Genomic DNA, 15,230 nt, shown 5'->3' on the forward strand with positions numbered 1-15,230 from the left:
GCAGTCATGTTTTAGTAAGTAAATAAAAATGTTTTGTCAGAATCTTCTCTCTCTAGATAAATGAACTGAAGTCTGCTGCTCACTTCTTTTTGTACGTCTGGGCCAATCTAAGGAACTGCTGTAGAGATTTTGATACGGTCTTCGAATTCCATGAACGTATATGATGCCAGTATCGATAACGATAACAGGCAAATATCATTGATATTCTCGATTTCCAGAGTGGGTTGACTATCTATAATATTAAGTTTGCACCCTAACACCAGTGCGCTAGTCCTACCCGCTCTTGACCAATTTTTTGTTTTGTTTTGTCAAATGTACTATTGCATTTTTCTGAAAATTTAAGACAAATTGTAAATTTTTACACCACTTTGAAATCTTATGAAGATGTGGCTGCGTATTTGTCTGGATTTTTTTCTTCTATAACTTCATCACACGAACGGTGGTCGTAATGCTTTAATTAGAACCTCAAAAAAATAAATAAGCTTAGCTGATTTTTTGTTTATTTGCAGGTACATTTCTGCAGTCCTGATACACTGAAATGACAGCGTCACGGTACCGCAGCTCCACACTACGGTAAGAGAAAACAAAACATCACAGCCCACTGATAAAGCGGAGTCCGGGTGAGGTGCAATCAAACAGTTTTAATTATCAACCCGAAAAAATTACGTAATTGCTGAAGTAATTTTACTTTCTCGAAGTGATACTTAAAACTTCATTAGCATTCCTTTTAGATATCTATACGATCTGCAAAATGCCCGAGGTTATTATTAACATCGTCTTCTAGACCATTAGTACACAAGATGAATAGAAAGGGTTCCAAAAGATTTCTCTTGGTCGCGCCTGAAGTTACCTCGACATCTGCCACCAACTCTCCACCAAATAGAAACACGCTGAGGTGACAACTCACGGGATAGCGACATGCACATATACAGATGGTGGTAGTATCGCGTACACAAGGTATAAAAGGACAGTGCATTGGCGCAGCTCAGGGTGATTCATGTGAAAAGCTTTCCGACGTGATTATGTTCGCATGACGGAATCAACAGACTCTGAACGCGCAGTGGTAGTTGGAGCTAGACGCCTGGGACATTCCATTCCTGAAATCGTTAGGGAATCCATTGTTCCGAGATCCACGGTGTCACGAATGTGCCGAGAATATCACGTTTCAAATTTTCTCTCACCACGGACCACGCAGAGGCTGACGGCCTTCACTTAACGACCCGGTGCAGCGGCGTTTTCCTAGAGTTGTCAGTGCTAACAGACAAGGAACACCGCATGAAATAACCGCATAAATCAATGTAGGACGTACCAAGAGCGTATGCGTTAGGACAGTGCGGCGAAATTTGGGGTTAATAAGCTATGGCAGTAGGCTGAGGCGAGTGCCTTTGCTAACAGCACGACATCGTCTGCATCGCCTCTCCTGGGCTCGTGACCATATCGGTCTGACCCTAGGCGACTGGAAAACCGTGGCCACGTCAGATGAGATGGTTCAAATGGCTCTAAGAACTACGGGACTTAACATCTGAGGTCATCAGTCCCCCAGACTTAGAACTACTTAAACCTAACTAACCTAAAGACATCACACACATCCATGCCCGAGGCAGGATTCGAACCTGCGACCGTAGCAGCAGCGCGGTTCCGGACTGAAGTGCCTAGAACTGCTCGGTCACAGAGGCCGGCTCGTCAGATGAGTCCCGATTTCAGTTGGTAAGAGATGACGGTAGGTTTAGAACGTGGCGCAGACCCCACTAAGCCATGGACCCAAGATGTCAACAAGTCACTGTCCAACCTGGTGGTGGCTCCATAATGGTTGGGCTGTGTTCACATCGAATGGATTGGGTCCTCCGGGCCAACTGAACCAATCATTGACTGGAAATGGTATGGTTATGTTCGGCTATTTCAAAATGGTTCAAATGGCTCTGAGCACTATGGGACTTAACATCTGAGGTCATCAGTCCCCTAGAACTTAGAACTACTTAAACCTAACTAACCTAAGGACATCACAAACATCCATGCCCGAGTCAGGATTCGAACCTGCGGGCCACAAAGGGCCGCCTCGGCTATTTGGAGACGATTTTCAGCCATTCATGGACCTCATGTTCCCTAAAAACGTTGGAATTTTTATTGATGACAATGCGGTATGTCACCGGACAACAATTGTTCGCAGTTGGTATGAAGATCATTCTGGATAATTCGAGCGAATGATTTGACCACGCAGATTGCCCGACATGAATCACATCGAACATTTATGAGACATAATAAAGAGGTCAGTTAGTGGAAAAATTTCTGCATCGACGACACGTCTGCAATTATGGTCAGGTATAGACGCAGAATGGTTCAATATTTCTTCAGGGGACTTCCAACTACTTTTTGAGTCCATTACACGTCGAGTTTCTGCACTACGCCAGGCAAAAGGAGGTTCCGACACGATATTATTCGGTATCCCATGTCTTTTGTCACCTCACCGTTTTATGCGTTCTCTAGACTACGAAATTTTCAATCCAGTCACAAATTTTCTTCTATACGCCATACGATTGTATTTTCATTAATAAGTGCTAGTGTGGTACTGAGTGAAATGTTTTTCGGAAGTCCAGAAATATTGCATCCAATTGACTGCCTTGATCGATAGCTTTCAGGAGATCATGTGAGAAAAACGCGAATTTGTTTTCACAGGAGTGATTTTTTCGGAAAATATGCTGTTGAGCATGCGAGAGGTCGCTCTTCTCGACGTATCTCATGATGTTTGGCTCAGAATATTTTCTAGCATTTTATAGCATACCTCATCAGTCCAGAAAGTTCTGAGACCAGATTAATAAAAACACAGAAAAGTTAAGATGGTCATTTAACATTTGAGGTGTTCTACATAGTCTCCCCTCACTTGAGTGCAGCGCACAGAACGTTCATACAACCACGTGAAACTGTCACAAAAGACAGTCCATGGGATGATGTTAAATTCGCGCGCCGCACTGGCTTGAATGTCGGTAATGTTGTTAAAGCGTTGACGTATGATTTGCGTTTCTGCACTTTGCTGTTTCGTGGTAGGTTCGTGTTGGTAACACCAACTCTCCTGACCGTAAAGATTTTTTCCAAGAGAATTGTCCACATTTTGCATTTCAGTCAACTCGCGACAGGCATTATCGTGTCGTTGTTTTTGGTCAGGAGTGAAGGTGTCCGGGACAAACTCTGCACACAGTTTTCCCTTCTTCAAATCATTCTGGAGTACGAAGTGTGTGAGAAAAGTAATGGTACTGACAACACTGCACGCGACCTGGCAACGCTGTGTTGTTCTACTTGTTGGGACTGGTACGTTCATCCCTTCCAGATGTACAGTCAGAGTTTCAGCTCCGTACAACCGCCACGTGAAGTTGTGTTTTCTTTGTGTGCTTCTAAAATGGAACAGCGGAATTTAGAGCAACGTTATGCCATCAAGTTTTGCGTTAAACTTGGAGTATTAGCGAGTGTGAGCTTTGAAAGGTTGAAACAGGCGTATGAACATTTCTTATCAAGAGCACAAGTTTTTCGCTGGCACAATCATGTTTGGAAGGCCGAGAACACGATCAAGATGAACCTCGCTCGGGGAGAGCTTCAACTTCAAAACCCAACAGCGTCAAACGTGCGAACACTCTTGTGAGATCAAACCGGTATTTGCCAATACCATCATAGTATTATACGAAGAAATGCTTTAAAGGCTCAGGAAAGGGTCAATTTAGTGAGAGCAGACACTGCAGTCAAGTGTATGCTTCATCAGGGCAAAGCCACGGTCACTTCCATCACGGAATTTTTGACCTCAAAAGGCATTCCTGTTGTTCCACAGCCCCCTTATTCATCTAATCTGACTTTTTGTGACTTTTTTCTTGTCCCGAAATTGAAAGATGTCTTAAGAGTACATCATTTTCGTAATATGGAGAACATTCAAAAGAATGTGACCGACATGTTAAAGGCCGTACCAGTTGTAGCCTTTCAGTGCTGCAACGATGACTGGGAACAATGACTCCGCCGAAGGGAACTACTTTGAAAGGGGCAATATTGTTTGAAAAAAATAATTTACTTACGCATCTCATATGTTGACATAAAAGTTTTTTTACTGTACTTTATATTATGACGCAGTACTATACTCAGAAAACTTTTATGTACCAGTCTGGCCGCGGTAGCCTACTCAGTTATATTCTGGAGTGTGTCTAAACACTTGATTCAGAGATGTTACATCATTACGGTTTGTGACACATTAACTTTGAAACACTACAGTCGTTCGACCACTACAATCCCGGTTCACAACTGACTGGTCTAAACATATGCTTTCACAGTTATTAGTTCAAACTGCCACCGTAGTTACAGCGCTGACGTCTCTTATCCGCCATGAATAAAATAAGTCTCGTAACTTTCTGGACGGACGGTGTATGGATGTCAATGGAAGTGGAAGACACTGTAGGTTCAAACACGTTTTCCTTCGGAAATGATATATACGATACTGCAGTCCCTATGTTGTTCAACATTACGATGCAATGTTCCTTCAGACATGCATGCATATTTGAAGGAACAGGCGCTGCGGCGACTAGAGCTGTTATGAAGTAAGTAAAATGTAATCGCCGTTGAGAATATGGACAACCATCAGTTTATAATGGGGCGACGACAATAAAAATTTATGCGTGACTGAGGACGCTCCACAATCAGAACCAAAGTTCCATATGTCGTCAACCATATGTCTATGACCTGCATTCGTACATTCATTATGTACACCGGTGCACAAAATTAAAGCAACAACCGGACATTTTGCTAGGATGTATTTAGTTTGCTACAGAACAGTATAAACAAATGATAGCAAACAGAAACAATGTAAAGAATTCAGAGCGTAAACAACTACAACATGCAAAACAGTAGACGAACATGTTCTTCGTTTTTTACAACTTAACAGACATGCACAAAAATTCAGACAACTGGTTAATGTGCGCACTAGAGGGTGTGACCACCTCTGGCAGCAATAGCGGCCCGACAACGACGGAAATGCTGTGAATAACGTTATCAATATCATGTTGAGGCAATAACGCCCATTCTTCCTGCGGAACTGCTCGAAATTCTTGGAGAGTGGTTGGTGGATGTTCATGTGATGTAACCCGTCTAACTAGTGCATCCCAGACACGCTCTATGCGATTCAAATCGGGAGAGCTAGCAGCAATGGCTTGTGTGCAGTATCATCCGATTCTAAGAAAACATCAACCATTCGTGCTAAATGAGGTCGAGTATTGTCGTCCATCAATACGACGTCTGGGTGCACAGCACCTCGCAACAACCGTACATGAGGTCCCAAGACCTCGTCACAGTACCTGACAACAGTTAAACCGTTCTGATTCACCCATACAATTTCATGAAGAGGTGTTCGTGTGGTCAATAGCATCCCTGCGCACACCAACACCTAACCTCCTCGATATCTGTCTCTTTCCGGAATGTTCGGGTCTCGAAATCGTGTTCCACATTCCAATCAGATGCGAATCCGTCGACAAGCATCCTGCAGACCAATTCGGGACTCATCTGTGAAAAGAACATTGGCCCACTTTTCGACTGCTCAGGTGGCATGTTGACGACTCCACCCTAGAGGTATCCTTCTGTGAAGACGCGTCAGAGGCACACGTAGAGCAGGTCTCCGACAAAAGAAGGCACTCTGTTGAAGCCTTCTCTACACCGTTTCCCCCGATGCAACACGTCCAGTGGATGCTGTGGGGTTTAAATGGTTCAAATGGCTCTGAGCACTATGCGACTTAACGTCTGAGGTCATCAGTCCCCTATAACTTAGAACTACTTGAACTTAACTAACCTAAGGACATCACACACATCCATTCCCGAGGCAGGATTCGAACTTGCGACCGTAGCGGTCGTGCGGATCCAGACTGAAGCGCCTAGACCCGCTCGGCCACATCGGCCGGCTGCTGCGAGGTCCGATGCTAGTTGCTGCGCAATACTAAGGCGGTACCGCCGTGTCCTTACAGCCAAATAACAGTCCTCTCTTTCTGATGTCACCCATGGTCGGCCCTGCTCTGGTCTTCGGGGTACAGTTTCGGTCTCTATAAACTGTCGCCACATCCGAGACACAACAGAACGATTCACGTTAAGCTATCTAACCACATGAGTTTGCGACTGTCCTACTTCCATTCTTCCTACGGCTCTTCACTACAGAGAGTCTGGTAGACGTGTTCTCTGTGTCATATTGCACCATCTGTGACTGTGTACACAGTGATTTTGGATCTGGGACTACCTGGCAAACACTGGTCTGATAGGTGCTCTGTGTTTTGACCGAAATGCCACCATCCGTGCAGAACACGATCGTATGGACATCTGTTGGCAGTCTGTATGATTATATCGTGAATTGGACACAGGACGGGCAAACAGCGGTTTGTTGCTTTAATTTTGGATTCCAATGTATATTGCCAAACAGAGAAGAATTTTAATCGAAAGTCACTTACCGACTGTCGGCGAAGAAACATTGCATCGTAATTCTGAACAACACAGGCACTGCAATTTCTTATTTATTCGCCGACACTGGGCAAGCGACTATCAATCAAAATTTCTCCCCTGTACGGGAATATAAAGAACGGATGCACGAGTGCTGGTTGTAGACACATAGTTGGCGACATATGGAACTTTGGTTCTGACCGTGAGTTGTGTTCGGATAGCCTAATGTAAAGCGACAGCTCGCGATAAGAGGGAAATCCGGGTTCGAGTCCTAGTCTGGCCAAATCAAATGGTTCAAATCGCTCTGAGCACTTTGGGACTTAACATCTGAGGTCATCAGTGCCCTACTTAAACCTAACTTAACCAAAGAACATCACACACATCGATGCCCGAGCCAGGATGCGAAACTGCGACCGTAACAGCAGCGCGGTTCCGGACTAAGACGCCTAGAACCTCTCTGCCACAGCGGCCGTCTGTCTGGCACAAATGTTCATTGTCATCACTCCATTATACAGCTGATCGTTGTCCATATTCGCAACTGCGAATATATTTCATGTTGTTGTTGTCTTCAGTCCTGAGACTGGTTTGATGCAGCTCTCCATGCTACTCTATCCTGTGCAAGCTTCTTCATCTCCCAGTACCTACTGCAGCCTACGTCCTTCTGAATTTGCTTAGTGTATTCATCTCTTGGTCTCCCTCTACGATTTTTACCCTCCACGCTGCCCAACAGTACTAAACTGGTGATCCCGTGATGCCTCAGAACATGTCCTACCAACCGATCCCTTCTTCTAGTCAAGTTGTGCCACAAACTCCTCTTCTCCCCAATTCTGTTCAATACCTCCTCATTAGTTATGTGATCTACCCATCTTATCTTCAGCATTCTTCTGTAGCACCACATTTCGAAAGCTTCTATTCTCTTCTTGTCCAAACTATTTACCGTCCATGTTTCACTTCCATACATGGCTACACTCCATACAAATACTTTCAGAAACGACTTTCTGGCTCTTAAATCAATACTCGATGTTAACAAATTTCTCTTCTTCAGAAAGGCATTCCTTGCCATTGACAGTCTACATTTTATGTCCTCTCTACTTCGACCATCATCAGTTATTTTGCTCCCCAAATAGCAAAACTCCTTTACTACTTTAAGTGTCTCATTCCCTAATCTCATTCCCTCAGCATCACCCGACTTAATTCGACGACATCCCATTATCCTCGTTTTGCTTTTGTTGATGTTCATCTTATACCCTCCTTTCAAGACACTGTCCATTCCCTTCAACTGCTCTTCCAAGTCCTTTGCTGTCTCTGACAGAATTACAATGTCGTCGGCGAACCTCATGTATGAAAATGATAAGATATTGTCTAATGAACTAGCTATCGACGACATTCCGGTTCGAAAATGAAAATAACATAAACAGCAAGAGTCCCAACACGTTTACCTGGCACACGACTGAAGATACATACTTCTACATCTGTCGGCGACTCCCTATCCAGTGTAACATCCTCGAACCACCGCAGTGTGGGGTGTCTGGCGGCAAGTGCCGGAAGCTGAGAGCAGCGCGTTGCGACTGACCTGGCGGCCACGGAGGACGCTGGCCACCTGCGAGGGCTGCAGGATGATGTCTCCCTCGAAGAAGCCGGCCTGCTCCGGGTCCCCCAGGGGCGCGGCGCTGCCCTGCAGGCCCCACAGCCAGACGCAGATGCAAAGGCAGAGCCACACACAGAGGCAGCGGCAGAGGCGGACGCCTCCCGCGGCCATCGCCGGCCGCTCACTGCGGCCCTCCAGGACCATTAAGCTATCGGCGCCCATGACACGCCGGGCGTTAATGCGTCCGCGACACCCGTATCTGGGCCGGCAGAGCTAGGCCGCTTGCGCAAAGCCCGCCGGCCACGCCGCATCGTCCGGCCCTAGCGCGCTGCTGCCGCGTGGTTCTAGTTGAAGTGCGGCTACTCGCGGACATCCAGTGTGGACTGTAATTACCGTACGACACGGAAACTTGGCAGATATTCAAGTGCTTTAATGTGGGGGAAAAAATTAGTTCCAATTTTGGCCACCAGGTGGAAATCTGGCGCTGTTCAGCATCTCGTCGACGTCTCCGGTGCCCATATTGAACAAACAGCATCGCGTCGACGTCTCCGGTGCTCACATTGAACAAAGTGTGTAAATAGTGGTTAATAGTAACATCAACATTATGCCTTTCGCTCTTGTTTGACCATTTCTGCTCATGTCTCCTTTCTAATCCCTTACATGTGGAAACATTTTGCATTCACAGCGCCAGGTTTGCACTTGGTGTCGAAAATTAGAACTAATTTTTTTCCGGCGTAAATCGGTATTGGTTGGTTGGTTGATTTGTGGGTGGCGACCAAACAGCGAGATCATCAGCCCAACAGATTAGGGAAGGATGGAGAATGAAGTCGATCGTGCCCTTTCAAAGCAACCATCCTGGCATTTGCCTGAAGCGATTTAGGGAAATCACGGTATACCTAAGTCAGAATGGCCGGACGCGGGTTTGAACCGTCGTCCTCCCGAGTGCGACTTCAGTGTGCTAACCATCGCGCCACCTCGCTCGGTAATTCGGTTTTAACGCGTTAGAATATATACCAAGTTTCGCTGCCATACGATAACTACAGTCCACAGTGGGCCTCCGAGATTGGCTGCATTTTAATTATAACCATCTGGTACGGCCGGCCGCGGTGGCCGAGCGGTTCTAGGCGTTTCAGTCCGGAACCGCGCGACTGCTACGGTCGCAGGCTCGAATCCTGCCTCCAACATGGATGTCTGTGATGTCCTTAGGTTAGTTAGGTTTAAGTAGTTCTAAGTTCTAGGGAACTGATGACCTCAGATATTAAGTCCCATAGTGCTCAGAGCCATTTGAACCATCTGGTATGTCAGTGCTTCACTGACGAGAGTGTCGTTTACCAGTTTATGAGCAATAGCAACAGGAGACGTACCTCCAGAATTTCCGAAGAAGAAGCACACTGGGCAAAATATTAGTCACTCGTAGGAGAGATCACGCTATTACCGTCAAGCAATACGTCATGCTTGATAATAACCTCAGTTTGGCGAGGAAGGCACTCCATAAGTTACTACAGATATGTCATATACGCAGAGTATAGAAGTAAGTTGAGGGGCCTTTCCTTTGGCGAAGGACCGGAGGGCGTGTGCCAGGGCACCCCCCCCTCCTCCCCCCTCCCCCACCCAGCTTGCCACCCCCCCCTCCTTCACCTTCTTTGCGTATCTACAGCGCCTAGTGCAGCACCAGTCGCTTTGCTGTTTTCTCTGTGTGTGCTTCTTTACTCACTACCCCGTCTCGCCTTCCTATCGGGTTTGATTTAGATTTTTTAGTTTTCAAGTTAACAATTAATTGTTCATCCAACAGTTGTGACGGCCTAATGCAGAACTATGTTTACGTGTAGATAGGACCAAAGACGAATGACAGTGCTCGACAGCACACCACTGACGCACCTGACTCGGCATTGTACAATCACGTTATAGTCATAGTGTCTTACTACTTCTGCGTATTCTTGGTGTCTGCTGAAATGGATTGCCATCGCGCAAATATACGTTATCGAAGAGTGTGATGAGATGGAAAAATGTTGATAAATAATGTACCTCAGTTCTGTCGAGAAGAAGAACGGAAAGGTTTGCTTCACTTTAAAAAATTTAAAAATGGGGTAACATTGCGTTCATACGAGGGTTATTCGGAAAGTAATAAACGATCGGCAGCGAAATGGAAAACACAGTGAAAATCCGATGACGTTTTGCACAGGTGTTTTGGGCAGTGTCTCTAGTATGCCCGTCGATCGCATTACGTCGTTCTTTTTAGTTCTGAGCACACAGGGAGCACATAAAGATACCTAGAACAATTGTGTCTCCCGCCAAGTGCGAGGGCCTGGTGAGAAATTTCGCCTGAAGCTATGCAACCAAACTTACATAACTGTCGTGCGTTTTCTTCTTCAAGACAATTCTCAGCTGCATCCTGCAGGGGCAATGAAGATGCTCCTGCATCGTTTTCAATTTGAAATGTTGGAAATGTTCGATTACCCACAATACAGCCCGTAAGTGTCTCCCTCTGAGTTTCATCTCTGCTCACATGAACCGCTGGCTATGAAGACAACATTTTGGCACAGACAACGAGCTGTACGCCAGTGTAGAGAATTGGCGGAAAGTGTTGGCGGCTGCCTTCTATAACGAGGGTATTGGAAAGTTGGTACAACGCCACGACAAACGTCTAAGTCGGATCGGCGACTATGGAGATAAGTAGCTAACTTGTTGTAGCTAACTGTTGCAAATAAAACAGTTTTTAATTTCACTGTGGTTTCCATTTCACGACTTATCGTTCCTTACTTCCCGAATAGCCCTCGTACTTTCTTGGAACAAAGAGAGGAAACCAGAAAGTGCGAAGAAACTTAAAATTGTGATCTCATCCCCAATTCCAGTTATTATATAGTAAAACAACAGTTTTATTTTAATTTCATATGCTTCTCTGTAGGTGAATGTGTTAATAGCAGTTACATTAAACGTTCGCTTTAGTTAGTAGACAGTAACACAAGTTTTTTTTCATTTCCTACGCTTTCCTGTAAAAGATATTAAAAGCATAAGTACCGTTGCCTCCTAAACGCAGAGCTGCAGTGTTCAACTGCAAAACAAGTTTTACTTTCCTATTGTTCATTTCGTTTGTTTTTCTGTAGAAGAGTGTTAACGGAATGTATGTTTGTTGCCGGCCGGGGTGGCCGAGCGGTTCTAGGCGCTACAGTCTGGAACCGCGCGACCGCTACGGTCGCAGGTTCGAATCCTGCATCGGGCATGGATGTTTGTGATGTCCTTAGGTTAGTTAGGTTTAAGTAGTTCTAAGTTCTAGGGGACTTATGACCTCAGCAGTTGAGTCCCATAGTGCTCAGAGCCATTTGAACCATTTTTTTTTGTATGTTTGTTCTGTCTGCTGCACTTATACCAAGTACAGTTCATTTTGGCTGAGCTCAGTTATATCACTCGTGCGTCATTCAAAACAACCAGTACAAGCAGAACACGTGAACAGTTCGTAGGGCGTTCAGTTAAAACGGCAGCTGTAAAGTAAACAGGCTATACATAAAGAAGCGAATAAATTCAGTAACAGAGGTAACGTCATAAGCAAAATAATGTAGGTACCATTGTTTTCTGAAACCAGGCAGCATACCGTAAAAAAACATACAGTCAGTGTCATGAGCCGATGACGCCCAGTGTCTTTTCATTTCATTAAGTTTTTTCTTTCATTTCGACATTTGGTTTGTATCGGCAGCATATGGAGAAAAGAAACACGAAACAGGTCCGCAATTCACTTAGTAGGCGGCAATAGCCGCGAGTGTGGCGAGAAGCTGCCAACCCCCTCGCGGATAGAAAGAGGTATCACTCTACTTTGGCCATTAAAAACAACTTCCGTATGTTTACATTTCGTACGCAGCATTCTGTGTCCTAAAACCCACCAAACGTAAACACGGCAGCGACACATTTTTCACTGCAAACTTTTCAAAATATGTGCGGTGTTGTAATTTACTTGGAAGTACCACAATAACTATGGGCCATACAGAAAAGAAAACAAGTTCATTATCAGGCTGCAATGTGTGGGCATAAAATGTGGAAAAATAATATTTTACTACCTAAGAGTTTCCTCACAATCGAATGAGAAATACTGCATAGCGGAGAACACACACCAATCCCAAAATAGTGGTTTTTATATTTTTACGTGCACTAAAAGTTGTACTGAAAAACTAAGTACAAAGACGAATGTAGCTTTGCTTCATCTGCAGTAAACGATTTTTTTAGGCAGGTTGGATTATATGAAATTTCACTCCCTGTATGTCATTGTCTTCTTCTTCTGACAAGGTGTCTGTATATTATTGATTAAATAATAAATTTCATTTAACAGTGAGCTGTGGATACAACTCATTGGCACTATACATTGTGCTCGTTACTAGCGCTTTGTCTGTGATAAGAATTGCACTCGATGTTGTATCTTAAATATGGAAATATGTTACTGTGTCAACAGGATGAATAGTTCATTGATTGTAATCATTACACGCAAATGTCTTTTATATAACATTATTATGCCAAAAACATTTATGTTACAAAGATCACTTTTACGATATACAATTTAATGGATTGCCATGCTTTACAACGTAGCGTCACGTAGACTAGTTCTCCTCATGCCATACCCTATGAAGTTCGTTTGTTGATAGTAAGCACAACATGTTGCCAAAACAGAATTTATCTCTGACTTCTTCCGCTGACTATATTGTAGATCGTCGTTTATTTCAATCTTTGATATTATACCCTATGGTATTCTTATGTTACGTGTGTCTTTGATGACTTTTACATTTTAACTGTCAGCAGTTTTTATGCAACCTGTTATATATTGGATTCTAACATACTTGTGTGACTTATAACATTTGCCAAATTACGTGTAATTTACATGCCACTGTAGAACATCGTTGTATTGCTGTGATGATGATTCTTTTATGAGTAGCACGTTTTCTTGGCCCATCTCATGTATGCCTCCGGAAGTACGGACAATAATTTTTATGTATATAAGTGCAGTTCTTAAATTTTTCTTTCTTTTCATCTGGCTACACTACATACGTTTTCTGCTTTTGGTTATTTAGTTTTCCAGTGATGATGGTAATAAAAACCGAAACCGGTCGAGAATAAAGTTGGATGTGTACAGCTGGTGGCTATAAAAATACTTTAAAAAAAAGTTCTATAGGATTAAGATAAACCAAAAAGCTTCATGGACCATGACCATACGACCTGGAACATTTCACAGCATCCTGGTTCTTGTTCACGGTAACGTGAATGAGTGGGTCCGTGTTATGGTTCGAATAACACCCCTAAAATACCACAGAAACACCTTCCGTCAGATCTACGTCCTCCGCACATCGTGAGTTAAGCGCTCTCAACGCTTTGCATTATTTGGAGAGACAAAATCGCGACTCGTCTGACAACACTACATAGCCCCTGTCTGCTCTTCTTCAGTGCATGTTTTGTTTGGCACATTGAAGACAGGTAGCGTTATATGTCGCTGTGAACAGTGGCCTTTTGCCAGCGACCCGTCTCCAAATCTCCACACCACGACCGAGCGAGGCGGCGCAGTGGCTAGCACATTGGACTCTCATTCCCGCGTCCGGCCATCCTGATTTAGGTTTTCCGTGATTTCCCTAAATCCCTCCAGACAAATGCCGGGACGGCTCCTTTCCCTACTAATCAGATGAGACAAATGTCCTCGCTCTCTGGTCTCCTCTCCCTAACAACCCAACCCCCCCCCCCCCTCCTCCACACCATGCAGTTTCCTTCTCAATATTTGCTAGGAAACTGGTTGAGATAGGCACGTATTCTCTGACAGCAATGATTCCTCTCGGTTTCGAAACTGATTGTTACTGATATGGAGTGACAGTCGTTTCCAGTCCCTTTCGGTTAGAATATTTTTACGCTCACTGGTCTTACACCACGTTGCATGATCGAGTGATACGTGTCTGTAAACACGTTGGAGAGCGCACGTCCATCCACTAATCGATAGGGCAATTACATTCAAGGTGTTGTCATGGGAAGGTTCAAATGGTTCAAATGGCTCTGAGCACTATGGGACTTAACTGCTGAGGTCATCAGTCCCCTAGAACTTAGAACTATTTCAACCTAACTATCCTAAGGACATCACACACATCCATGCCCGAGGCAGGATTCGAACCTGCGACCGAAGCGGTCGCGCGGTTCCAGACTGTAGCGCCTAGAACCGCTTGGCCACCTCGGCCGGCTCATGGGAAGGTCCACACACGCTAGCTGCTTCCTCCCATTCCCAAACGTATCTTCTTCGGCCCATCTCACTTCACTGATACCATATAGCCAACTGGCACATAACACCGCTTCATTGCCATCACTCACATAACAGTCTGGTACCAGTTCTGCATCAATTACAGCACTCGAAAGTGACCAGCGTACTCTTTTAAGGGAGTGAATAAGTCCCTCAGGCTATTTATTTATTTTCAGACTCCAGATACACATACAAATGGAAGAACATCTGGATGTGGATAGTAATAATGGAACAATATTGACTGTAATACACTCTAAGAAAAGAAAACAGCACACCACGAAGGAATTATCAGAATGGGACACAAATCGGTAGATGTGATGTACACGTACAAGTAAACAAACGATTACAATTTTTAAAAAAAATGGATGATTTATTGAAGAGAAAGAGCTTTGCAAATTGAGCAAGTCAAGAACGTGTTGGCCCTTGTGCAAGCAGTTGTATTGCTTGGTATTGATTGATTGAGTTGTTGGACGTCCTCATGAGGGATATCATACCATATTTTGTCCAACTGGCGTGTTAGATCGTCAAAATTCCATGCTGGTTGGAGGGCCCGACAACCAGGAGTCATTGTCTGCATTGCCATTTTTTTTCACAGAAGGATCCCTTTGCCTGTCATCCGCAGAATCCTTAGAACACAGCGGTAGGTCGGTGATATTCTACACATCGTTTTGTTGCTCTTCGTAGCAAGCCATCCTGGGTTTATATTTCAGCAAGATAATGGTCGCCCGCAAACGGCGAGAGTTTCTACTTGCCAAGCCTTACTTTGGCCATCTAGGTCGCCGGATCTCTACCCAGTTGAGAATGTTTGGACCATTTTGGACATGGGTCCTCCAACAAATTCGAGATTTTGATGATCTAACGTGCCAATTGGATAGAATTTAGCTCCATATCCCTCACGAGGAGCTCCAACATCTCTGTCAGTCAATGAGAAGCCGAATAACTTCT

The 15,230-nt window shown here is 44.5% G+C and overlaps 1 protein-coding gene across 1 annotated transcript in view; it reads right to left on the reverse strand.

Moving 5' to 3' along the window:
• The window catches only part of LOC126127957 (bone morphogenetic protein 1-like), a gene marked incomplete at its 5' end in the record, with an annotated part of 98,757 nt that extends 90,608 nt beyond the window's left edge, over nt 1-8,149 (reverse strand). Inside the window, one exon of the mRNA XM_049915149.1 lies at nt 8,018-8,149. Coding sequence (XP_049771106.1) covers nt 8,018-8,149 — 132 coding nt within the window. The remainder of the gene's footprint in view (nt 1-8,017) is intronic.
• Nucleotides 8,150-15,230: the final 7,081 nt, after the last annotated feature.

This window comes from Schistocerca cancellata, chromosome 1 (genome assembly GCF_023864275.1).
Source record: "Schistocerca cancellata isolate TAMUIC-IGC-003103 chromosome 1, iqSchCanc2.1, whole genome shotgun sequence".
NCBI lineage: Eukaryota > Metazoa > Arthropoda > Insecta > Orthoptera > Acrididae > Schistocerca > Schistocerca cancellata.